At 41.9% G+C, this 27,214-nt stretch overlaps 1 protein-coding gene across 7 annotated transcripts in view; it reads left to right on the plus strand.

Annotated features, from left to right (window-relative positions):
* Nucleotides 1-27,214, plus strand: part of ESR1 (estrogen receptor 1) — a 336,920-nt gene that overhangs the window by 82,355 nt on the left and 227,351 nt on the right. For 3 of the 7 annotated variants that reach the window (XM_032485185.1, XM_032485183.1, XM_032485187.1), the window contains exon 1: nt 18,616-19,067. In XM_032485185.1, coding sequence (XP_032341076.1) covers nt 18,616-19,067 — 452 coding nt within the window. Of the gene's footprint in view, nt 1-16,462; nt 16,547-18,287; nt 18,363-18,545; nt 19,068-27,214 lie in introns of those variants that run through there. The other 4 variants (XM_032485184.1, XM_032485181.1, XM_032485180.1 and 1 more) reach the window with 3 other exon arrangements.

Raw genomic sequence — 27,214 nt, forward strand, 5'->3', positions numbered from 1 at the left:
TTTTTGACTTGATGTTGACCCTGACTCTCATGCTGAAGTAGTGTTTGTCAGGTTTCCTCACTGTAGAGTTACCCCCTTTCCATACTGCATTCTTCAAAAAGAAGTCACTATGTGCAGTCTACTCTTAGGGAGTGGGGAGTTACACGCCCATCCTTGAGGGTGGGGTACGTACATCAATTACTGGGAATTCTTCTGCATAGGAGATTTGTCTATTTTTCCCTCATTTATTTCTTTATTCAATCATTTGTTTATATTGTATAGATTCATGGATATTTATTTTATACTTTGGGTTATATTACAATACTACCTTATTTATTTTGTTGCTCAAGTTTTTCCAGCTTTGGAGAAAGATAAATTTTTAAGTGTAAAAACACACTATCAAAGAACTAAGTCAACTTCAGTAACAGGAGAAAAATCTTTTTGCCCCTTAACTGATCTTATTTATACCATTCTTCTATTAAATAGAAGTCTGATAGCTTGCATTGTAAAAAACAGTGTTTGTTTTCAGATGTGCTAGGATCAGAGAACAAGCGACACGTTTTCAAGGCTGAGTTAGGCAGCGTGTGACTCAGTCTTGTAAGACGTACCTTTCCCAGGCCCCTCTCTAAACCTCCCTGGTGTCCCCGTTGCTCCTGGGATAAAGGAAAAACTCTCGACATGGTTATTCTTGGTCTAGATGGTGTAGAGACTGGGGCCACTCTCACCTCCCTCACTGGGTGCCAGTTGCTAGGACTTTTTTTTTTTTTTTTAACATTTTTTATTGATTTATAATCATTTTACAATGTTGTGTCAAATTCCAGTGTAGAGCACAATTTTTCAGTTATACATGAACATACATATATTCATTTTCACATTGTTTTCTCTGTGAGCTACCATAAGAGCTTGTGTATATTTCCCTGTGCCATACAGTATAATCTTGTTTATCTCAGTTGCTAGGACTTTTAAATTTCCTTTGCCAGATTGTCCTTCCCACCAAAATGCTTTGGCATACAACTAGTTCCTTTTTTTTTTTTTAAAAAGCTCCTCCATGAGTGCCCCTACCCCAAACCTATGCCTTTTGTTCAGATCTTCAGTAATGTTTATCAGTTGGCTCACACAATTGTGGCGTGTGGAAAATCTGAAATTTGTGGGGCAGGCCAGCAGGCTGGAAACTCAGGCAGGAGTCAATGCTGCTGTCTTTAGGCAGAATTTCTTCTCCAGGAAACCTCAGTTTTTGCTCTTATGGTCTTCAACTGATTAAATGAGACCCACCCACATTATGGAAAACAGCTACATGCTAACCATATCTACAGAATACCCTCACAGAAACACCTAGATTAGTGTTAGATTCAATAACTGGGTACTACAGCCTAGCTGGGTTGATCTGTAAAACTAACCATTGCAGTGACCAAGACAGAACAGTGCCCTGAGTAGGAAACCCCCTCAAGATAGTTCAGTGAGGAGACTGGAACAGGAAGGGGCGTGGCTGGAGCACTTGCCCTGATGTGGTCATGGGGAGTTGACATTGGAGCTGAGATGTGGAGAGGTAAGGAAGAAAGGATGGAACCAGCTATGCCAAGAATTTGCGTTTGTACCAATTCCCTGATGATACTGATGTAGCTGTCCTGAAGGCTCTACTTTGGGAACCGTGGGGTTTACAGGTATGCTTCTTGTTTTATGCAGTTAACCCTGGGAGGGCCTCTTACCTTCCCAGAGTGATCATTTTTCCTCAAAATGCCTTCCTCGCATGCCCTGAGAGGCTGAGAGTTTTGTTGAGAAGGTGGAATCTCAAGAGGGAAGCTCTGAAAGCTCCTGGGACAAAGGGCTGCTGTAGGTAAGGACTGGGCTGTCTTGGAGAAGACACGAAACACAAATTCTGTCCATTTTTAATGAGTTGTAACACTGTGATTTTAGGTTATCCCTCTGGGCCAGCCACTTAACCCTTCAATTCCCAGTCTATACAAAGTGGCTATTCCGGATAAGCAAGTCTGAAACGCATTGTGGTGACACGCGGTGTAATGAGATCTGTTGGGAGCTGTGATTCAAGCACTTTGTTAGCAAATGGTGTGTTATGCTCTGTGCAAAGAAGGGGTTATTCCCGTATTAACGTCCTTTTAACTTCCAAGTTTTCTTACATAGGAGGAAAACCTTGGTGCAGCAGGGATCGCAGAGAACCAGGGACTGGGCAGAGGAACGTTCAGGCTTTGGTGGGTCTTGCCCTTCATGTGAGTGGGCAGTGGGGGAACGACGGCGGCTCGTTAACCTACGTGATCTCTAAGATCCTGTCCAGCCCTCCCATCCTGGCTTGTCCTTACCGTGGTATTCCTGACTTTGACATAATTTTATCATTAAAGTCATCAGGCTGGTCCAGGACACAGCCACAGAGAAGTGGCTGGGAGTGGTCTGTTTCTGAGAGACTTCTCCTCAGTCTGGTGGGGCCGGGACTAACCTGCAAAGTCAAATGTTCTTTGCAAACCCTGTGTGCCCAACACTCCCCTTTACCCTCCAGCAAGAGGCTGCCTTTCGTGCCCTTGACACGGTTCCACGTGAGCTGCAGGGCGGGGAGCTGTGCTGGAGGGCGGCGGGCCTAAGAGCTGGAGACCTGGCGGAGTCTGGTGCTTCTTTAACTGAATACACCCTTTCTTCATTTCATCCTCGTTGGACTTGATTTAGAGAGTAGTTAATGAAAGAACATGCCCATTTTCTCTCAATTTTGTATTTTTAAACTCCACCACCAACAAACAACCATTTGTATACACAAATATTGCCGAAGGAGACAGTTGGCTTTTGACAAGGGATAAACCTCTTTATGCAAGGGTATAAACTGAAACTCTTAGAGTGCCTTTTGTTGACTTGTTTTCAAAATCTGTAATTTGACAAATGAACAGTTATTAAGACATCTTATTCTGTAGGCATCAAGTGTGTCCTTGAAAAGAAATAGCAGATATGTTGAGTTTCCTGGATTGGCAAATTTCACTCCAATTAGTCTCAATGGTCAGTATGGAATCCACTTTTTGTGTTTATTACAGTAGTTGGGGGAAGGGTGCATGAGAAGCTTGAACTTTTTAAAGGAAGATAAATGTGACCATTATGCTGAAATGCAGGTTTCAAGGAATATAAAGAGAGAGTATTCACTGTATCTTTAAATTTATTCTGTGGGGCCATTTACCTGGATGAAATGTGAAGTAAATCTTAAGACTTTCTGGTCACTTCCACGTAATAAGGGGCCTCTAATTACTAATGAATTTAACCAGTCCAATGTAAATAGAAAACCGTGTGAATTTTATTTACTATCACATCTCTTCCCTTTTCCCAGTTCTGGCCTCAAACAAGCTTGCTACCTGCAATGGGATTGAAGGCAGCTGGTCTCTTTTTCCTTCCTCACATTTATATATCTTTGTACATCTTTCCAGTTGAATTTCTGATCCCTGTAGGGTTGAAATGGGTGAGTCTGGAGCAGAGAAAAGAGGCAGGAAATACTGTGGTGAGACAGTGAGACAGCGGGTGTCAGGAGCTATTCGAGGGCTCTTCTGATACCATCCCCTATACCCCATCTCTGGAGATCTCTCACTTCTGGATTCCTCCGTGCAGGTAAGATCACATCCTCTGGTTGGTTACACAGAGTTCAGCCTTGGGAATCAGCGATGCTCTTGTTACTGAGATCACCTGTCCACTTCAGGGATTTCTCTGGGGCTATGTCCAAATGGAACCTGCATTGGTTCTCTCTTGCATGTGGCCCATCTTAGCTTCATCCTTTGCCTCCACAAACTTTGGGAGCACAGCCCAACCCCACACAGCCATCTTTTCTTGCCTGCCATCAGAGGAGTGGGTCAAGTTCTCTTTTCCTTAAAATTTCCAGGTGGATCAGACCCATGGGGCCATGTGTCTGCCAGTTCTCAGCAGATACTTATCAAATCTGAAAATGTGTTGAGGCCGCTTGCTTGGGGCTTTGGATGAAGGGGGTATGTTCTGCCTCTTCCATCCGAGGTGGAGGGGGGTGCACAGTGAACAACTTTCTCCCCAAATCCTCCAATTTCCTGACTCCTGATCCTTTTAAACTCTTGATGTGTGAGAGGGAAGAATAAAATGCCTCTTACTCCTTTTCTTTTTCCAGACACTGCTTGGTGACTGAGACTTCCCTTTGGATTGTGCCATCTAATATTTAGGGATCTCAGCCCAGCACTGGGAACAAACAGCTCCATGTTAATATTCTGTTTGTAGATATCTGCATACATTTGACCAAATAAACATGGCTCAGCTTTTTCTAACCTATTGACCATCAACTCACTTACTTCAGTTAATAAAAAGCCTGAAATAATAAGGCCGGTCTTTCCACCACCAGGAGCCTCCATCATGTCATCCTGAATTGATTCCCGAACTTAGTGTCCACCTTCAAGGAATTTCTAAGATTGTTTGGCAAATTGATCTTATACTTGACGTTTTAGGACATGACTAAAAAACTGGGTGGCATTGGAGATCATGAGATTTCCCCAAAGTACCTGTAATAATAAATGCTATTAATGATCATGAGGATTTATGGTAATTGAGCAGGACGGTTGTTTCTGGTTGTACCTCTTGACTTTTTGTCAGCTGCGGGTGGATCTGTGGTCCTGAGGGTCATTAAGAGAAGTCCGTGGTGAACTGAGCTGGGAGTCAAGGGTCTCAGAGGTGACTCAGGATAACTACCGCAAAGAGCCTATCTTGAACTGCAAGGCAGGGTGGGGACGCTCAGAGACTCAGGGATTTTCGGGCATCTGCCAATCCGAACATCTCATTTCATCTTAGACTTCTTGAGACATAAATATTGTTCCATATTTCAGACAGTAATAAACACCTGGTAAATGTAATATGACTCAAAACAACAGGCAAAACATCAAAAAAAAAAAAACTTTTATTAAAGGAAGCCAGACAATATGTTGGAGTAATTTAATTCAGTAATTCATTATTTATTCATTCATTCTCTTCCAGTATATTTAATGAGCACCAAATTTGTTCCACTAGGGACCCACAAGCTTCTCAAAATCTAGTAAGAAACACAACACAAAAACAATACGTATAATTCAAAGTGACAAATCTAATAGCAAGTTGCCGACCTACTCCCCATGAAGAGGTAAATCTACTTGGTGCAGTTGTTAATTTCAGATGCATGATCCTTATAAGATAAAAACACGTTTAAAAATATCAGGGGGATAGGATGTTGTCTTTCATGCAAGGCTATTTAATTTTCTCTTAATTGATTTCTAAAAATCTGGAATAGAATATTTTTGACTGAGGAAAGGAGTCTTATATCAAACCTCCTTTGATGTCTATGCAATGGATCAGAAAGCTTATAAATACATAGGATTTCCTACTAATATAAAAACAACTATTTGGCTTCTTTTGCAAAAATGAAAAATGAGTCCTAAATATAAGACCTCTTTTTTTCCATTAAAAATACATTGGAGGTCACAATCATTGTTTTCATGTCTCTGTTGGGACCCACATTCTCCACATTCAGTGGTTGTATTTATTGACAGGACGTAAATAACAAGACTAAAAGATAGGGTTAAAAAATTGGGTGATTTGTACATAAAGGGATTCCAAATTGGACTGTAGACATGTTTACCACTTGATTCCCAAGCATTTTAGCTGTATATCAAATCATCTTAATACCTGATATTTGACAGTGCTTCAAAATTCTTATTTTTATGAAAGCTGTGGTCCTTTTCCTGAAATGACAGCCAAGATTTTGTTAACAATCTACCACTTATTTACAGAGGTTTAAAAATCTGATGCTGGATATTTATTTGTCCTATGTAGTGCCTCAGTGGGAGCAATAAAATGTGGTTTGCAGCAATGGGCCTGAAAACATTGTAAAATAGTTAAAACTGGCATTTCAACAATTCATTCCCCAAACACACTGTATTCATAAGTGAGTGTCTGTTTTTCAAGTTGACATAGCTTGCTTCTGGTGTTAAGGTTCTATTCCACACCTAAGGTGCTACTATGCATAGTTATTTCTTATCCCCAGGGAAACAGTCCTGATTTGCACCCAATTTCAATGATGTTGTGTTAAGCAAACTGTCATTTTGGAATGGTAATAAGCAAGCCTTCGATAACAGCTCTTTATTTCATCTAAAACCTTCTGGCACCACAGCCATGGCTTTTATCACACTTTCTATGAACTTTAATGCATTATTAGCTTGTGCTTCTGGTGCCCCTGTAATTGTTCACTACTGGGAAAATAATGGTGGCAACTGGCAAGAAGAGCATGTATTCTTACATCATTGTGTTTACTCTTTGTAACAGCCCTTTGAGGTTGGGACTGTCCCAACTTCATAGATCTCAAGACTTTAATTTGTCCAAATTTACCCCACCTCTGATTGGTCAAGCTAGGATTTAAACTAAAACATGTGAAAAGATGCTCAGTCTCACTCATAGTGAAAAGTGTGAATTAAAACTGCATGGAGATACTATTTTGAGTAACATGAAATAGTTCAAAGAGCCACCATATTTGTGAGGATGTAGGAACTCAAACTGTACAGCCACTAGAGAGGGCATTTTGGCAACATCTATTAAAATTAATGTTGTACATATTAATCCTATGAGAACTGACTTATGCACAAGGTTACTAATTGTAGGATTGTTGATAATTGAAGAATGTTGGGGACAAACTTAATTGCTATGAATGGGGAACTGGCAAAATAAATTGTGGCTCTTCCACACAATGAAATACTACACAGTCACAAAAAATGAGGGAGCTGTTTATGTAGCAAAACAGAAAGTTATCCAAGATATATTGTTAGGGAAAACAAGAAACATGGCACAAAACAGGGTACATGTCATTACTATTTTTAAAAAATGATGTGGAAGAGTATGTGTGTGCATGTGTGTGTGTATGTGTTTATACATGTGTGTGTGTTTTATATGCATGGAAAATTTTGGGGCAGAAAATTAAAAATTGGTAACACCTGTTGCCTTTAGAAAGGGGAAATTGGTGAGTGGCAGGCAGAGGTGGGAGGAGATTCTCTCAATATGGCTTTGAAAATATATTTTGAAGATTAAAACACAAACTTCATTATATACTTAAATGAAATACAAATTTTATTTTATTTTATTTTTTTAATTTTATTGAGTTATAGTCAGTTTACAATGTTGTGTCAATTTCTGGTGTACAGGACGATTTTTCAGTCATACATGAATATACATATATTCATTTTCATATTCTTTTTCACTGTGCGCTACCACAAGATCTTGTATATATTTCTCTGTGTTACACAGTATACACTTGTTTATCTATTCTGTAGATACCTGTTAGTATCTATAAATTTCTAACTCCCAGTCTGTCCGTTCCCACTCCCTTCCCCCCGGCAACCACAAGTTTGTATTCTATGTGAAATACAAATGTTAAATGAAATAATATTTTTAAAGCACATGACAGATGCTCCATGAACAGCCATCAGGATTTACCTTAGGCTTCTGGTGAGGTTTAGAGATGACGATAAAGAAGTCATCTCTAGAGAAAGGATGTTTTGGGATTTTTGGTTGTTGTCAAACCAACCCGAAAGAAAAGTCTCCAAAACTGATGATCCTGCTCGTCCTGCACTAGTTCAGAGTGCACAGAAAGAATCCTCGCCACCAACCCAGTTAACAGAAAGGTTGAGGCAGCCTGGTTTCCTGTGCCGACCTCTCCTTCCCACATATAGACAGGGGTAGCAGATGGTGAAACTGTCAAGAACGAACACAATGCTATTACAGTCATTGTGAGCAAAATGCAGCCTCAGAGTCATGAGGCTCTGGTTGAGTTTCTTCAGAAACTCCTTTAAACAATGTGAAGAATGTGGAACTGGAGTTGCAACTGACCAGTCAACAAATGCTGGATTACCCCAAATGGTAAGCGGGTCTGGCGGCCAGAGATGGAAAAGTATGTTAAGTATAGAGTGAAGGGTGAATTTGGGCTGATTGGGAAACATTCACTTGAATGAATGCAGCATTTATTTTCAAGAATAAGCATGTCCGGATTCAAGAGCAAGAGCTATATTTAGTGCAGCGTTTCTTACACCCATTCTGAAAAAGCTAAATTATCACGTCAGAAAGAGGCAAAGATCACATTTTGCATGAGAGGAAAGCCAGTGGGACTGGGACTATTAGACTTCAGCTTCTGACATTTTACACAAGTGCTCAGAAAATGGATTTATTGCTTTTCATGTTCTTCTGTCTCTAGCATGACGATGTAGCAAGGGAGTAAAGCTGAGGTCTCACCTAAGCAGTCTCACCTTCAGTTTTCCTTTGGGAAGATCATTATCCCCTCTGATTTTGCTGCTATGGGACATATCCTATGAAAGCCGTAACTTTGCCCCCAGGCATTGCTTGAGCTTATTTATTATAGATTATTTATTGCTTATGCATGCACAAAGAGTGTCCAGGTGAGAGTAAGGACACATCCTTACTGAGATGTGAAGAAAATTCACTCAGGCACTCTCGGGGTCAACCAAGAGATTGTTGGATACTGCTCCTTCCCATTTGGAATTTTCAAACCTCCTGAGAAAGAAAAACATAGGATATTCTTTACATACAGATGCCTCCTCCCAGGCCCTATGTTTTCCCTTTCAGGCTTTTGCAGTTCTACAAGTAGAGATTTCCTTAGTTCAATAAGATTTCCCTATTAAAAAAAAATCAAATACCTGCTTGAGAGGTGAGAATGGAAATTAGTTCAATTAGAGATGTTCCTATAAATTGCACGCTGAAATTAAGACTTTGGACAAGCTATATTGATGGGATGGGGTTTGGGAGGGTGGGCAGTTGTACAGCTTGAACCCTAGGTACCCCACCAAAATTGAAGCCCAAGAAAACTGTATTGAGGAAGGGGTGTTGTGACCTGACCAGCACTGTTGAAAGGGGAGGCAAGGGAGCTGAGGACACACATGTGAGAGAGAACACAGTGGTTGGGCAGGCATGTTTTTCTGAGGTGAGTTCAGATGAGAATTCTGGGTCTCAGTAGGGGTGGCCTGTGAGGACCTCAGAGAAGAGGCAGGCTCGAAAGTCGATAAGGAGTAAGTAGAGATATTTTAAGGACAGAAAATTGAGACGACCGGCAGGGTGGAGATAAGGGGGGTGGGGGTGGGAATTATAATCTGTACATTTTAGCCATTCATTAGCATTTGGCATAAAAGTTTGTGGAGTGTTTTCTCTTTGTAATTATGGTCCAGAAAGTTGCTGGCAAATATCATGAAAAGTAATGTCTTTATTTGAGAATCAACCAAAAGTTTGCCACTATGTTCTCCTGAATCTTTGAGTGTTTCCAGTATTGTTCCCAATTATCTTTCCAGTTCTTATGAGAAGTTATAGTTTTTAGGATGGCTAGCACTTTTGGATCACAATATAGGTTCCTTGATGAGTAGGATAGCAAAGTGGAAAGGTACTCTAATGTCTTTCAAATTAGATTCACTTGGAAATTGAAATGTGTCAAATACAGTGAAGCAATTATTTTGTGGTTAAAGATAATATATTTGTAAGTTTGTACAATTTAGAAGGTACAGGAAGGGTACAAATTTTTCTTTAGATAAAAAGTTTTATTCAAATGATATAGACCAAAGGGTCAGACCTTAATGAACTCTCTTCCAGGAGTAATGCATAAGAATTCATTTCTTCATGTCTCATAAGGCAAGTCATTTCTCTGAACACAAATTGTTTCAATATTTTAAAGTCATGTTCCCTAACCCTTCTTCCCATTTCTTTACCAGTGATTTGAGAAAGTGAAAGCAGTCTTGCTGTGTTTACCAGAGTTGGGAAATTTTAAGACTCTTAGAATAGTCCATTGAGCCACTATGATTATGTCTTGATTTCATCACGCTGACCATGGGCCACACTAAAAGAAGGAAGAATGCAGTATCAACATGGAGAGAATGGGGGTGGGGTAGGTAGGATGGTGTACCCTAAATCTGGAGACCAGAATCTAGTCCAGTTCCTCTGGACTAGACATTGAGCAAGTAGGACCGCTGGCGAATCTCTTTTGCCTCTCTGGGCCTCAGTTTCTTTATAGATACAATTAGCAGACTGGGATTGACAACCCGTGAAGGGGCCATTAACTCTAATTCTAATTCTAATTCTGTGGTACTAAATCTGAGTTGTTCTAGAAAACATGAATCTGATTCCAAATTCTCCTCTAAGCTCTGGTTCTGAGTTCTAGCCATTATATTCACTCCTCTTGAATTAAGTTATTGAGAAATTCAGTTAACAATGCAAATGTGATACCTGGGAGGGGTTTAATCATTCATTATTCAAATAGTATTTATTGAGGCCAGCTATTCATCAGGCATTGTACTAAGCAATGGACTCATGACTTGGAAAAAGACAGTCCCTGTGTGTCTTTTAAAAATTTATAGATCAGTGGGAGGATACAGAGAAATATGCAAGAAATTTCAACACAGTGATAAGAACTATAACCAGGGATTTTTAGGGAGCTATGGGCGTTCATAGGACAGGCACCCAATAAAAAATCAAGAATATTGAGGAACGCTTCCTGGTGGCTGTGATGTCTCAAAGGAGACTTAAAAGGATGGGTAGGAGTAAGTCAGGTGAAGAAAGATGGGAGGAAGGTTCCAGGCAAAGTGAATTGAAAGTATGAATATTTAGATTCAGGCAGAGTCCACAGAGTTTGAGGAACTTGAAAGCAATTCAATATGGCGGGAGCACAGTACCCGTGAGAGACTGTGCGGGAACTCTGGGGAAAAGAGAATGATAAGTCGACTCCTTTTACTCTTGAGATGGATTGCTCTTCCCACAGTATGGAGAATGGATAGTGAAGGAAAAAGGCTGGAGGCCCATCTTGGGAGAGAAGATAGTGGCTTGAAAAAAATAACGATGATGAGAAAGGGTGTGGACTCAAAATAGATCAAGGAGACAGAAACACAGATTTGTGAGAGGTCAAATATAGGGAGTGAGAAAGAAGGTCAAGGCCGAAGACTGGATTTTTTTTGGCTTGCCCAATTACATGAACGGCAATGTGATTTACTGAGACAGGAAACAGGGGTGAACAGGTCTGGGGAAAAGATACGTGAATTTTGGACAAGTTGAGTTTCAAACGGCTAGTGCATAGTAGGTGCTCAATAAGTATGTATTGAGTGAATGAACAGGCAAGTAAAAAACTAAGAGGTATCAGCCAGCAAGGTGACCTCAACTGGAGATTTCTATTTTTAAGTCTTCAGTGGACACATGAAACTTAGGACCCTGGGAGTGGTTGAGATCATCCAGAGGAAGATGTGTAGAGGGGACAAAAGGGCCTAGGGGCTGAACCCAGAGGACCACCAGCACCTGAGGGCAGACTTAGGCAGAGATGCTCTCGGATGAGACTGAGTAGAAGGGGCCACTAAAATAGGACCAGTTCTAGACCTCTAGAAGCATGCTCTTTGAGGGCAGGGATATTAGTTGTTTGTTTATGGACAGTCCTAATCCAGTAGGACTGTGGCCTTATGAGAGCGAGCTTACCCCACCATGTGAGAACACAGGGGGAAGGCTGCTGTCTGAAAGCTGGAAAGTGAGTCCTCAGTAGAACTTGGCCACGCTGGCACCCTGATCTTAGATTTCCAGCCTCCAGACCTGAGTGAAAATATATTTCTGTTGTTTAAGCTACTCACTCTAAGGTATTTTGTTATGGCATCCTGAGAAGACTAAGACAGGCCGCAACACTTAGAAATGGTCCTAGTAAATAGTAGGTAATCAGTATTTTTTTGAGTGAATTGAATAAATGCGTTATTCCTTGGCATGTTCATAAATACATCAGTTCCTTGTGACAGTAGGATTGTACCTGAGGGGGCTGGGAGAGGGAAGAGCACCGGCTGGCATAGGGGTCCTGGGTGCTTACGGAGCCCGTTATCCAGATGAGTGTGGCAGCAAAACAGGAAGACCTGAAAAGCCTCAAAATGCACATATCTCCTTTTTTTTTTTTTTTTTAACCACTTGTCTAAGGCTGGTTCTGAAATTGGGCCAGGTTCTTGGTTGATTACTAGGTGTGTGTGCATACGTGTCTGTGTGTGTGTGTAAAGGCCACCCTCAACAGTTGAGAGTATTATTTGAATTTAGGCACAATCTGGGTACTGCTCTCTGCAGAGAAATAATACTCGAAGCTGGCAATGAGATTCCTCAAGTAAACAACAGATAAAGAGAGGGAGAGGGACACACTGTAATAATAATTGGAATAATTGGAATTCTGTTATCACTGGTGTCACTTATAGAGAAAGGACTTTCTAAATGGTTTTATGCCACATGCATTGCATACATGAAATTACATTTAAAAAGTCTCTTAAAAATGTACGATGAAAGTTACTAAATTCTGTTAAGCTGGTGAACTAAATCTGAATCACTCTTTAATTCCCAATAAAGAGTAGCCCTTCTGCCCAACAATCCAAAATCCAAATGATCTCCATCAGGTTCCAGGGAGACAGAAAATGGCATCTGAGGTCCTGGGTTTTACAAGAGTAAGGACCATGGGTTTGATTCTTGGCTTACAAATCATTAAAAAAAAGTTATTTATTTTGCAGTGGCAGTGGGAAGAAAAGGCTATTTAAGAACATGCTAAAGAATCCTGGTTTCATCTGGCTTCCCGTCAACTGTATCTTTGCAGGCTTATGTAACATTGGATCATGTAAAACCTGTTAGAATTAAAAAGGTCCCTGAATAGAGTGTTAGTAAAATTCTGTGGACTTGAGGGAGCTGATCCCAGGAAGAGGTGTCTGACTGCGAGAAGGATAGTGCTGTACTTAGGTTGCCCGACAGCACTGTGTGCCCAGAAGCAGACTGTTGTGCCTTTGGTTGCAAATGGGGTATATTATGTGCTCCAATTTATAAGAGATCATGGTCTACATTCTGGGCCAGGAGGCAAAATAAATCTATGTTGATAGAAAGCGGACCGATGGTTGCCTATGGGGTTAGGGGTTGGCTAGAACAAGGCAAGAAGGGAACTTTCTTGAGGGATGGAAATACTCTATGACTTCATTGAGATGGTTGTCACATGGGCATATCCAAACTCGTCAGATTGTCCACATGAGATATGTGCATTCCACTGCGTAGAAATTTTACCTCAGAAGACAGAAAATATCTAAGGTCAGTTGCAAAAAGTCTAGGAGTTAATCAAAATGCCTTAAAACAAATGGTATGATCCATTTTTAAAATAAGCAGAAATCCTTCATTTTTAAAAGGAAATTCTTCATTTTTCTTCTGTGAAAATAGGTGGTGTCAAATAAATGTGCAAAGACAAATTCCCAAACAGAGCATTTATAATCAAAATAGCAGTCAGCTTGGACATAACTGGCCCTCCATGTCTCAGACTGAAGGACTCATTTCTAGTATTGTAAGTTATTTTGGAAATATTTCCACATTTATTTGCTTTTGTGTTTCTGCTGGAGGAATAATGTTTTTGTAAATGTAAAAGCTTTTAATGGAGCTAGAGAAGCAACTATGTTTGGCCATAGTATTATCTGGTTACAAACGAAAAATTCAGAGCTCTCTTGTGAATCATGCTGCCAAGAATTGCAGGCTTAATCTGACTCAAGATTGTATGAATTTGAATTTTGGCTTTATGGCCTTAGCCAGGATGAGGATACAGAGATAATTGTTTAGCAAAAACAGTTTGAAAATGGTAGAACATTACATGGGAAGTTAGCTTTTAGGGATGACTATTCAGCTAGATATAATATTATTTTAGCCTTTTAAATATCTGGATTAGTAAATTAGCCAATATTTGATGACCTAATATGATCAGGCACAGTGCTAGGCACTCAGAAATCTCCCAAGTAGCTCTATGCAGACCCTCTCCTCAAGGAACTTCTGAGCAGGATGAGGGGCTAAAAAAATATATATCATATATAAAAATATATATATATACATTCAAGAATGTAATAAGCGGGGGAGGATATAGCTCAAGTAATAGAGTGCATGCCTAGCATGCACAAGGTCCTGGGTTCAATCCCCAGTACCTCCTCTAAAAATAAATAAATAAATGACCCTAAGTACCCACCCCCCGAAAAAAAGAATGTAATAAATGCACCTGAAATACCACTGGAGTTCAGAGGAGAGAAAAATTACCTTTGAACAAGGAGTAAAGGAAGGTGTTATTGACATGGTAGCATTTGGGCTGGACTTTAAAAAAGGCTTTCCCTGACAAGCCAGCAAAGTGAGGGGTGGGTGTGGTAGGCAGAGAGAATGTCATCAGGAAAGCTTGGGATGCTTGGAGGGTCAAGTTCTTTTTTTTTTTTTTTTTTTTTGGCTAAAGCCTAGGCTACACATTGGGGGGAGGGGCGGTGAGATACACTAGACAGGATAGCTGTGGGAAGAGAGGAAGGCCTGCATTCGGGAGGAAGCTATGACCTGGGTGAATGGTGGAGCCAGCCAGGTCATGAGAAAATGGAGCTCAAAGCTGTAAAAACCAAGGAAATAAAAGGCAGCAGGATCTGGGGAGGGAGGGTAGGAGGAAAGAGGCAGACATCCCTAGGAAACTCTTAAACAGGTAAGGTAATGAGGGGGTGAAGGCGGGCCATAGAAGTGTCAGGGAAGAAATCACAAAGCTAGAATGCTCAGGAATATGCGAGGTGAGGGAAAGAAAGCCCTTAGAGAAGACCATGAGACTTTAGTCTGGGTGACTGGAGGGGCAGTAATGCTGTTATGGACTGGGGATTGACAGGAGTACCATTTTGGGGACAACAGTCATGTATATTTTGAACAAGCCAGCTATGCCCAGGAGAGTGCTGGAAAGGTGGGTCTGGAGAGGAACTCAGTGGTGGAGCTAGAGAACAGACTTGACCCTAATTCACCTGCAAGGGCCAGGAAGTCATGGAGAGGGGGATGAGCCTGTGCAGTAAGTGAGTGTAGACACGTAAGAGGAGGGAGCTGGAAGCTGGGTTGGCCAGAAGCACTAGAAGAAAATTAGCAAGGTGCAGTATCCTTTCCCACCCACTATCATCAACCCTGGGGGGATGAATCTTATCAGGGAGAGGAAGGAGAATGCTGGAAAGAGAATGTTCAGGAAAACTGCCCGTATTGGACACTTTGGGCTCACTTTGATAGTTAGCTGCAGAATAATCGAAGTCTATGAAGAGATTAGGCAGCTTCTTGTCCTTCCTATGTTCAAGGAGAATATTTGCAGAGTCCCCTTCCTCTCTCCTTCTCTTCCTTCTTTCTTTTTTCCTCTCCTTCTTTCCCCATTCCTTCCTTCTCCATCCCTTCCTGGCACATTCTTACTTGATTTTGCACTGGCCTATCTAGTGCATGGGTGGCCCTGGCGAGGAGTCAGGATTCACCACCATCACCAACAAAGGGTTCTGTGCTCCACTACTGCAATATTTGGGGTCGTTCAAAGCACATAATATATATCTGCATTATGACATCATTAACATTTTTGTAACTTTTTTTTAAAAATAAGTTTTTACTTCTTTCTCTGTACTGGTCTCAAAAGCCACTCAAAAATCTCTTAGTAACTGCATAGGGTCCCAAGGCCAAAGACTGGCCACTCCTGGCATTGTGATTAGAGTCATTTAATACCCAAGGAAGTGACTAATGTCTGGCAACAAAGGCTCCACTAGGCATCACATGTGCTGAGACACTGGGTGAGGCACACTTAGGAGCACCTTATTATGCTGTATTAATACCATGGTCAAGAGAAAAGTTGAGACCCTGGTAGAGCCATGTGGGCACCAGTGGGAAAGGAGGGACCACCCCGATGAGCAGTGCCTGTACAACCAGAAAGCCAAAATTCAGTTTCAAACAAAGGTACTCACCTTTGTCTTATCTTCATACTTCGGGCTTTTAATACTATCTCTTTTTTCATGTTTACAGAAAGCAGTCAACTGAGCTATTCGTGGAAAGGTTTGTGGGTTTGGTTAACGAGGTGGAGGACTATTACGTTTCAGTTGGAAACACATCCCTAGAATGCCAAAACATTTATTCCAAAGTCTGGTTTCCTGGTGCAATCGGTGGCGCGGCAACAGTGTGTCTGTTCAGAGACTGGGGGCTGGGGCCAGCAAGGCATCGGATCCAAGTGTATCCCAGAAGGCTTTTATTGTTAAATTATATTCTTCAGGAAAAACCGCCCATGTCACATTTTGTAAACTTGATATCCACACACTTTTGACTGGCATTCTATTTTAGCTGTAAGCCTATGATTTACAGCAAGCCTGTTTTACCCTCTTGCTTCGGATGGGAGCAGGAAACAGAAGAGCACTTTCTAGGCTCCAAGGATAACGGGCAAAAGGGCTGGAGTTTTGCTTCTCCCCAGTCATGCTGACTTGAGGGTGCCCCCCTGCTCCCCACGAGCAGAGAGTAAGCTTGTCTTCACTCCCCACTGCCATTCGTCCAGCTCTGTGCAGTAGCCCGGCTGCTGTGTCTGCCGGGAGGGGCTGCCAAGTGCCCTGCCTACTGGCTGCTTCCCGATTCCCTGCCATTCCACATACAAACACATCCCCACACGCTCTGCCTTGCTCACACACGGAGCCACAGGCACATGTGAGCACATTTTCCCTTTCCTTCTCACTGTCTCAGCCCTTGACTTCTACAAGCCCATGGAACATTTCTGGAAAGACGCTCTTGATCCAGCAGGGTAGGACTGTTTTGATTTCTCTTTGAAGCTTTAGCATTTTGAGAAAGCAACTTACCTTTCTGGCCAGTGTCTGTATCCTAGCAGGGAGATGAGGATTTGCTGTTTTCCATGGGTTTGTGTGTGCATCCCCTTCTGCTTTCAGGACTTGTAGGGTTCTCTGTGTAATTTACATATAATTCAGCAGGTTCAGATTTTTAAGAGCCCTCTGAAGTGCTTTTGCATGGGTTTAAAAGAGACATTCGAAAATTGAAAGTGTGATTTACGGAAACGAAGTCATCTGTAAAAAAAATTGCTTTGGAAAGTAATGGTTGCTGGCCATAAAGAGAAATATCTGTGATTCACTTAATGTGTTTTTAACCCTTTCTTTGCTTACAATCTTTAGTTATTGATGCTGAGCTCAATTTTGGCTTCCTAGCAAATCAGCTACATCTGCATATTGTCCCCAGATGATCTGTCTGTTCTTGTAAGAATTAGGTAAAATATGTACTTATTAGTATAAAGATGTCCCCAAATATTACTATCAGTAACAGCATCCTTGGCATTTATATATGACACAAACATTTTGTCAGGTATTCTGTCAGGTGCTGGGGATAGCAATTAAGGCAAAGTATCAGATAGTCCTATCAGAGTTCATTAGGCTGGAGCAAAGGAAGTTTATTAGAAAGTATAAACTATTCAAGATTATAGTGCACAATATATTTACCATATCTTTAAAATATATACTTATATATACATTATATATTATTTATGCTATTATAGGTTATATATAATGCACTTGTCTTTGTTTAGCTTTTAATTCAGTTCAAAACTTTTTTTCTATTCCTTTTACAATCTGGATATTTGCTGCTGCATATCCTAGTCCAAGGGAACCAAGAAGGTCCAATAGTAGAAGAAAAGAACAGAAATATATCACTGCACTTAAAATTTTGTTGGTTAGATCAGAGGTGTAACATAGTTGCCAAAGATTTGATTAATAACCTGAGGTTATGCTTTTTATGGAAAGGTCACATTTCATATTCAGTTTTCTGAAGCTTTGGTTGCATAATCTGTGGAAGGCATGAACACCCATGCCCACCTAACGGAAGATTTTTGTAAATGGTCATTCACATTAGAATTCCTAATGGGAGCAAGTACAGAACTGCGGTCCAGCACAGACAGACAAGTCAGGCTGGGAGAATCTCGGAAGGTCCTGGCTGGAGGGGACCACTTGGGGAGAATTTTGCAGATGGGGAAAACTGAGGTCGGGCAGCATTCTCCTGATTGCAAACCGCTGCTCTTCCTATATGCACACCTTGAATCTCCGCCCCTTTCCCCCCAGATGCCGCCTATCAGTCCCTGCAGCTGCTAAATATAGCTGTCTGCATATGCAACCGCACACCCCATTCTATCTGCCATATCTCAGTTACAGAGTGGTCCTCCCCAGGGTCATTCTATGTACACACTACATATTTCCAGCCAACGAGGAGAGTGAATCGAACAGTGAGAGAGACAAACAGAGATAGACTGGAGCCTGGCACGGGGCACATAAGGTAGCACGTTAGAAAAAGCTGGCCCCTGGATTAGTCTTCCGAGTTTGTTTTAAGCCCCGGCTTCTCCGGGCCACCTTTAGGGGATCCCTCTGCGCTCCCGCCCTCCTGCAGTGAAATTCAGCCTCTATCCAGCAGCAACAAGTAAAGTAAAGTTCAGGGAAGCTGCTCTTTGGGATCGCTCCAAAACGAGCTGCGCCTGGAGTGATGTTTAAGCCAACGTCAGGGCAAGGCAACAGCCCCTGGCCGGCTTCCAGCACCTTTGTGATGCATATGAGCTCGGGAGACCGGTACTTAAAGTTGGAGACCCGAGCCCGGGAGTTGGCGGAGCGCGCTCGCGCCGCGCTGCACTTGCTCGGGTCCCGCCGCCCGGCTCCACGGGACGGCCCGGCTCCCGGGGCAGGGCCAGAGCTCGCGTCGCGGCGGGACATGCGCTGCGCCGCCTCTAACCGCGGGCTGTGCTCTTCTTCCAGGTGGCCGGTCGGCTGCTGAGCCCTCTGCCGCGGGGGGAGACAGTTTGCGCCTTGCCCGCGGCCACTGACCATGACCATGACCCTACACACCAAAGCGTCGGGAATGGCCCTGCTGCACCAGATCCAAGCGAACGAGCTGGAGTCCCTGAACCACCCGCAGCTCAAGATCCCCCTGGAGCGGCCCCTGGGCGAGGTGTACGTGGACAGCGGCAAGCCCGCCGTGTATAACTACCCCGAGGGCGCCGCGTACGACTTCAACGCCGCGGCCGCCGCCTCCGCGCCCGTCTACGGCCAGTCGGGCCTCGCCTACGGGCCCGGGTCCGAGGCGGCGGCGTTCGGCGCCAACAGCCTGGGGGGCTTCCCGCAGCTCAACAGCGTGTCTCCGAGCCCGCTGGTGCTGCTGCACCCGCCGCCGCAGCTCTCGCCCTTCCTGCACCCCCACGGCCAACAGGTGCCCTATTACTTGGAGAACGAGCCGAGCGGTTATGCGGTGCGCGAGGCCGGCCCTCCCGCGTTCTACAGGTACCCGCGCCGCCCGCCGCGCCACGTCGGGGTGGCCGCCGCGCGTCCGGCGGCGGGAGGGAGCGGGGGGCGAGGGGCCGCGCCGCCGGGAGCTCGCGGGGCCCGCAGGCCGCGGGGCTGGGCCCCCGGCCGCCCGGCAGCCCGGCCGCCCGCCCGCGCCGCGGACACGCGACCCGAGGGCCAGTGCGCGGCCAGGCCGGGGGTCAATGGCCGATCTCGAGTTCGAGAGTCAAGTTCCCTGGCCTGGCAGCTTCAAGAAAAATTCTCTTCTCCATCCGCCTGCTGTCCGCGTGAGACGCAGATCCGAAACCCCGCGTGCTCCTAACTAAACAAATATTGGAAGCCCTTACGAAGCAGAGGTTTTCAGTGAGGGAAACACCCCAGAGCAGATCAACACAAGGTGCTTTGAGTCCCTAGAAAATGCCCTGCTTTGGCATTTAAGGCTGGAGGTGTTTGGGGTTAGCGGAGCTCCGAGTTTTATTTATTTATATTATAATTATTATTATTTAATATTTTTGTTTTATTGTGCTTGCAAAATTTCCTTTCATCTAGAATTTCGGGTTGGAAGTATGCACACGATGATGGTGATGGTGTTTTCCTTGGGAAGCGATTCCTAGCACCCCTACCCCTGCCCTCGTCCTCCCCGTCCCACCTCGGAGGGCTGTAGGATTGAATTGCATTCCTCAGAGGAGCAATAGAGGAGGTGAATGGGTCTGAACGAGTTTCTGATTTCTGAGTGATCCAGCTGAGTCCGTGTCAGAGCAGACTTCTGGCATAAGACTTCTGACAGCCGAAGATTTATGTGTCCTGTGAGTTTAAAACATGCCACATCGCAGCACGAGTGTTTTGAAATACTTTCCTGCCAGCTAAGTTTCATTTCTGGCCTACCCGGCGAGAGGAGAATGCCCCCGAGAGTGGAGTGCGGGGGTGAGCCCGGCTCTGTGCCTTCCCTTCCCGGGCGAAGAACTGATGGTAGTTCAGGACACACAGGAACACTTCTGTGACTTAAGAGGCAAATGTTTTGTGTCCTTATCTTTTTTCACTAGTAGAGATTATACTTCCCTTCTCCCCTCTTCCTCCCATTTTCCCCTTTGACAGTATCTCCCTTCTCTTCCTGATGGACTTGAGGTCTTAGGCAGGCGGTCCTGGTGAGTACCTGTCCCCTAGGCGCTGCTGGACAGAGGGACCCTGGGGTGGCTTGGGGAGGCCTCAGGGCGCCCCCGTGGCTGGGTGCTGAGTTAGACACTGCCTGACTGCACACTAGTATTTGGACTTACCTTTCACCCTCACCCAGACCCTTCTGTATTGCAAGCTGTGACCGTTTTTCTATTCAGTGTTCTGGTTCCAGAGGTATTTATAGCAGAAGAAACAGGAGGAAGGTGCAGGGTGGCCCTAGAGGATTCTGGAGGCAGACTCTTGAGGCATCCCGATATACCCTGTATCCTTCAGCCCCCTCAAAGAACTTTAGAACATCCCACAGCCAAGCGGGTCCAGCCTGAGTTATTACTTGAAAGACAATGAACAAAACTTTAAAAAGTTGCCATCTATCAAGTTAATTTAATGTGTTTTAATTCAGGGTTAAAATGGAAAGAGAAAAAAAATTTATTCTGCTTGCTTTTTTTTTTTAAGTGTTAGAAAGAAAAAAAAAACCGATTAAGTCTAATTCACAAAACATTTTAAACTCCTTGATGTGGAGGAAGGCACTGGTATGATGTGAATTCATAACCTCATGGTAGACTCCAGAAACTATTTTCTTTTCCATTTAATTTTCAGTTCTTTTATTGCAAATTAATGCCACTGAATTTCAATGGGCACTAATGAGACTGCTTCTCAGTGGATTATTTACTGCCTTGCTAATAATTACAAAGTGAGCATGGTCAAATAAAGAGGGGGATCTCATTTTATTCAAAATTGCTCATCCTCCCAGTGGGAAGTAATATCACTATGATATGCCCCATCTTAAAATTTTTGCAGTAGATAATATTCAGGTACTTTTTAAATCATAAAAAAAATGACATAGAACTTTCAAGAATAAAGGAAAAAACTCATACACATGGGATTCTGTGTGGAAATTCAGTTTTAGAATGATTTTTTTCCTTTGTAGTTCATTTCTATTTTATTCCTTTTTTGTTTGAATTCTGCCTTATTACCCAGGGAAGAAGAGACGGATCTATGAATTAAGAGTTATTTCAAATGGGCAGATGTTACTTAGTATTTTTCCTCTCTCAGTTTTGCTGTTTGAATACCTCTGGGTGAAAAGAAAAGAATTGATGAGATTCTTTTAGAAACCTTTTAATTTTCTTCAACAGTTATTAAAAGTTTTAGGGGCCAAAAGCAGTGTTTTCAAACCACTTGTCATGACCCGGAGGATCATGAAATCAGTTTAGTGAGTCTAGAACATTTTTTTTTAAAGGAATGAAATAGAAAAGAATATAACAGAAAATACCAGAGTGCATAGTATCTAAACAAGGGCAGGTTTTGTTTCCTGAAAATTTGTTTTAATTTTACACGCTTGCGTGTGCTGGCTGTGATTAAAATGTATTTCTTACTGTGGTTTGAGGTAAAGAAACTTGAAAGCTACTGGCCTAAAATGTTATGGTCAGTAAAAAACAAAAAAATCAGATCAGTGGCTGGTTGTTTTATCGACATGAACTAAAAAGCAATCACAGTTTTGGTTATCTGTATTTTATTTTTCTCCTACAAATTAGCTAGTGGTCAGTTAGATTAAACTTTATTATATCAAGTTCTTAACTTCTCCATTTGTAAAATGCTGTTGTGCAGACTGTCCACCTGAACGTCCCACTGGGATGTTTAGAGAATTTATGTGAAGTTCACATCATTTAGCATTAAGATGCTAAAGATACTTCCTCTGTTGGCCATAACATGCAGCCGTATCTACGTATAAAGAAATATCAGATAAAACTGCCCTGGGCATATAGTAATGTGAGAAAGATTGCCACATGTCCTAGCAAATTGTTATTAAAAGGGAATAAATTTGTAAATAGGCAAGCTGTGAGTTTGCAAGATACATCTTACCTAAAATTTCATGATGAAGGCAAGCAGGGGTTATCCTGGGTTCCTTATCATGTTCAAACATCTTAGGAAGTTTGAAAAAAATTGGAGATGAAACTTGATTATACCCACTATGTTTAAAAAAAATTCAAATGAAGTAGTTAATAGTCCATGCCAATTTCAGTTTTTATTATTCCATATTCTAAAAGGTTAAATACTGCCCGCTTCTCCCTAAAACTTGACAAACATACAAGCCTTTTGCACCAAAATCAAAGCCCTAGTAATTTGTCTGCTGGCTGTATGCATATATTCAGTGGCTAGCTTGTGCATTGGTGAACAGTGAACATTTACAGCTACTTCTCAACTTGGAGCCAGGCTCATCTCTAGGGAGAGATTTGAATGGTTAATTTTCAAGTTTTCAGTAATTCTTTCTTTGTAGTTAGGTGGTATCTTAGCACCCTTCTTTCCTGTTCTTGTTTTTTTCATTCATTTAAATTGTTACTGTTTACCTGACTCTTTGTGTTGGTCTAAGAATAGTTCAAGGAGCCACGCATTGCCTCCAGAATGAGTGTATTTTAGGTTGAATCGGAATCCTATCTTCAAACTCCATTTCATTTTCACCTACTCTATGTGGCTTGTACGTGTTTGGTAGAAAACCTCTGAAAGATAATTGCCACTTTTTCTAATCTTTTTTTCTCACACTCAGTTAATTTGGGTCTCTGGATTACTTTTGTGAATATATTTCAGATGTGACATTCATAATTTGGGAAAATTCAGGTTCAGCATTTTGGTTTCTTGTTATTTTAAGGATATAAAAGACAGGAGCAAGAAACTGACAATGGTAAGAAAAATGGATATCAGGAAAAATGATCAAAGATGTCAAACTTTCCATTAATGATAAGACATTAGTACTTTTGTCAAGTGAGATAGTATATGTGAAAGTGGTCCATAAGCTATACAAGCTTTTGCTATTTATTATCTTATTCACTTATTAATATTTGTTCTGGTGCTTTTGTAAGCCAAAAAAAAAAAAAAAAAGATAGGGAAGAACAGATTTAAGTGGTCAGGAGTTTCACTGCAAATACAGATTGATGATAAAATAAACTCATTTTCTGTGGAAGCCAAATTTAAATAAAATCTTTATTACCGTCTGCAACATTGGTTTGCAGTCTGGGTTATCACAAAAAACATTTATCTTATAGATACATTTTTTAAAAAGTCAAAACCCTGATTATGTGAAAATGGTTTACATAAGGAACTACATGAATTGTAATTATATTTTGTCTAAAATGCATACTCAGTGCAAAACTAATAAATTTAACTCCTCACTATGACTTCAGTATTATTTTTAATGTAACTTTAGAGGAACCCAGCAGCAAGAGCAGTCGGCTAAGTATGTTGCCTTCTTCTCTAGGATACACTGAATGGATAGAGCAAATTACTCATTTAGTTTAATTCCAAGTCTCAGTTTGCTTACTGAAGAAAGGCACAAGTGTTTAGAACCAAAATCAGTACTCCAGAGAAAGATGCTATATAACCCCCCCCCCCCCCAGTATAGCCACTTGAACCCAAAGAAGCCAAAGTGAAAGTGCTGAGGATTTCATGGAAAGGAGGCAGTCCATCAAAGTCATCAGGTAGTTTTATTTAATGTTTTAAACTCTGCCAGTGAGTTGACGGATAAAGCCATTTTAAAAAACAGTGTGTCTAAGCTGTCCCCTACCCCGGCCCTAAAACGTACCCTCATCCTGCCCTCTGAAATCTGAGGACTCACGTGGGCTGGAGGTGAAGGGAAGTACCTTTATGGTATTCTGAATCTCATGAGAGAAGAAACCATGAATGCTGCATTCTGCACCTTAGAGAATATTAGTAGGCATTAGAGGGGAAAGTTTTGCATTAATCAACAACACTTTTAATTATGTGTATATGTTTTGACCCTATTAAAAATACGAAGGATAGAAAGGCAACTGTTTTGGTCCCAACTGACAAAATTTTACATAGTTTAATAAGATAACAATTTAATAAGAAAGGTATAGCTGACCTGTATGAGTGATATGACGGTGCGACAGTGGAATCTGTGATGATGGTGGTGGTGGTGGTGGCAGAGGTAAAGAGGAGAAGGATGCTGAGGGTGATGGTGGTGATGATGGAGCAGATGGAGCGCTGATGTCAGTCTGGGTACGTAGTATTTGTGGTTGCCTATTATGTAACCTGAAGATATCTATCCAAACAGAAATCAGATTTTTAAAATGTACTTTGCTCATTTTTCTGTAGTTATAGTTCAAGTAAATAGTCAAAAATTTCAATAATAATGCTATCGATAATATTGCTACCATAAATCTATTAAGTACCTCTAATTGCTACACAGAAATTCAAAAAGAAAAATCCAAACAAGCCTGGATTTTTTGTTTGTTTGTTTGTTTCTCCCCTGAACTTTCTGAGGCACACATTGTGTCCTTAGTTTATTCCCATAACATCTTCTCCTTTAATCAAGTGTGTCACCTTTAATGAGACAATAGGCTACTTTGTCTTGAATTTTCTACTTTCTGAAGCTCCTATGGATTATGCTTGGAAAAATTATAGTGGTTCAATAAAGTTAGTAAAGTTAATTAAGAAATGTTCAGGACAAGATATCTCCCCGTGAGCCCTTTATAAACTCAGACGGGGATCTTCTTTTTGAGAGTTTTCCAAAAGTCATCACCTCCAAGAGGAGCAAATGATCTCTGTGGCTTAGCGTTCTGATTCCCACCTGCAGCCGAAAAGCTGCAGAGGCTCTCGCTCCGTGCTTGTGGTCCCATTTCTAGCCTGTCCCAAACGGTGGCGAGTGCAGGGCTCCAGCAGCTGATGTGTGTGGGTGCCAGGTACTACTTCCTGGACAGTTTTCTTGGCAACTCGACCCACTTCCCTCACATAAAGACTTGGGATTTCTTTTAAGACCCTGGAAGTAAAAGACAATTCTCTTTTAGTTTCCTGCAACTCAGTCATGTTAGAAATAGTAATTTTTGCATTGGTATGCTTTCTCTTTCTTCCGCTGACCTTTGTTTTAATAGTCTCGTCTTTTCTTGTTTCTTTGCTTTATTTTTGAACGTTCTTCCCTTTAAACTTTTTGGCTTCTTTTCCACTATCAAGCTTTTTTTCTTTTCTGTTTTAGTCACTCTATCTGTATATTCCCAGATTTTCCTTCCATCTTTTCCCTTTTATTTCTTTATTAACCTGTTTTGTATGTTATTTTAATAAAATTTGGAACAGGGCTCAACAGAGTTCCTCCCTAGCACAGGAAGGTCAGTGGTGTAAAAATATACCTTAAGAACCCAAAGTGGCATTAAGGACATTCGAAGTTTCAAAAACGATTTTTTTCTTGTTTCTACGGATAGAAGCTTAAAAAAGATTCAGGAAGAAATTTGCACTTAGTGGCATTGCTTTGGCAGCTCATTCATTCATTCATTCATTCACTTGGCTACCTTGTTCCAAAGTGTGTAGCTCATTAGCAGCACAGATGAAATCAAATGCCAGGTCGCACTGCTGGCGGTTCAGGTATCAGTGTTAGCACACAGCAGCCGGGGGTCTCACTGCGTGAGTGGCTGAAATCCGAGGACCACAGTCTTCTACGTGTGGATTTAGGATGGAGGTAACTAAAGTGCAGCCTGGGCTCTTCTCTCCCGAGGGCCTAGGTTTCAGGCATTGAGATCCATGTGCACTTACACCATGCATTTAAAGCCAGTGTAAGTTCCCACTCCGTCAACAAAAACACTCCTTTTTAAACAGTCATAGGTACATCCGTGATTCATTTTACTTATTTCATGAAGCTATTTTAAGTGTTTTAGTTTTTACAACATTATCAGAAACAAAAGTGATTTTAAGCATTCTATGTGCTAACTTTGACCTTTTTTATTTGTAGTTTTTTAAAGAAAAGAACTTCCTTGCAAATGGTACTTACTTCTGCTGGACTATTTCAAGCCCTTCAGAGAAAAAGGGGGTATATTCTGAGTACCAGATACAATTTAGTTACATTGAGAAAGTATTTTCTTTAGTTATCTGGAAAAAAATTGTGGGGCCTTCAAAATCTTCTTAGATTTCTAATAGGAGGATCCTCCGAGCATTAGTCCAAACAGAGAGCCTGTCCTCATCACTGTATTTGTTTCAGCCCTTAGCAAGGTGCGTTGCACATGAAGCCCTGAGGAGCTTAGCTGAATGAATGGCTGGTGATGGGCAGGAGGCACCAGGTACACTGATCTGCTCAGGCCTCTCTCTAGGGGAAAGGCCAGTCAGGAAGGGATCTTCAGATGGGACTGGAAGGATGTGGGAAGTTTGCAAATCCCCTTCCCTCGGTTATAAAAGTACGAAAAAGGCCTCTGCGCAGGCATTTTAAGTTCAGTGATTCCCATTATTCACGGGTTGCACGCTGACAAATTCGCCTACTCGCGAACATTTCTGTAACCTTCCAGGCACTTTTCTCGATCATTCACGGCAGCACAGCTGTGTGCACGGAGTGGTGAAAAATTTGAGTCAATCGATGTGCATGTTCCCGGCTGAGGTCAAACGAGGCGACGCTCGGCCTTCTTGTTTCAGCTCTCAGACTGTAAACACGTGTCCTGCTTGAGGTCTATTTAGTGTCACTTTTTGTGTGTGTGGTTTTTTTTTTTTTTTTTTTGCATTTTTTTCTGCTTTTCATTAGTGATTTTGCTGTTTAAAAGTGTAGTGCTGAAATGCTATCTCCTATTCCTCTGTGCAAGAAGGCTGTGGTGTGATTTTTTCTCCTTATGGAGAAAATACGTGTGTCAGATAAACTTTGTTCAGGCATGAGTTATAGTGCTGTTGACTGGGAGTTTAATGTTAACAAATCAAAAATATCCGTTAAGTAAGATGTCTTTAAACAGAAACATGCACACACACGGGTCAAGGCTATGTATTGCTTGCTTGATGAAAATGTTACAACCAGAGGCTCTCAGGAACCTACCCTTCTGTTTCCCCCAGGAGTGAAGTTGTAGAATTCACTAATTCAGTGTTTGTGGCCACTTTATAGAACGTAACTACCGCAAGTAAGGAGAGTTGATTGTATGTAATAGGGCGATGAAGGCACGGATTTGAGAGACAGGCAATTTAGGCTTCTTGACTCCTGCCTGGTTGTAATCTCTGGC

This window comes from Camelus ferus, chromosome 8 (genome assembly GCF_009834535.1).
Source record: "Camelus ferus isolate YT-003-E chromosome 8, BCGSAC_Cfer_1.0, whole genome shotgun sequence".
Lineage (NCBI taxonomy): Eukaryota > Metazoa > Chordata > Mammalia > Artiodactyla > Camelidae > Camelus > Camelus ferus.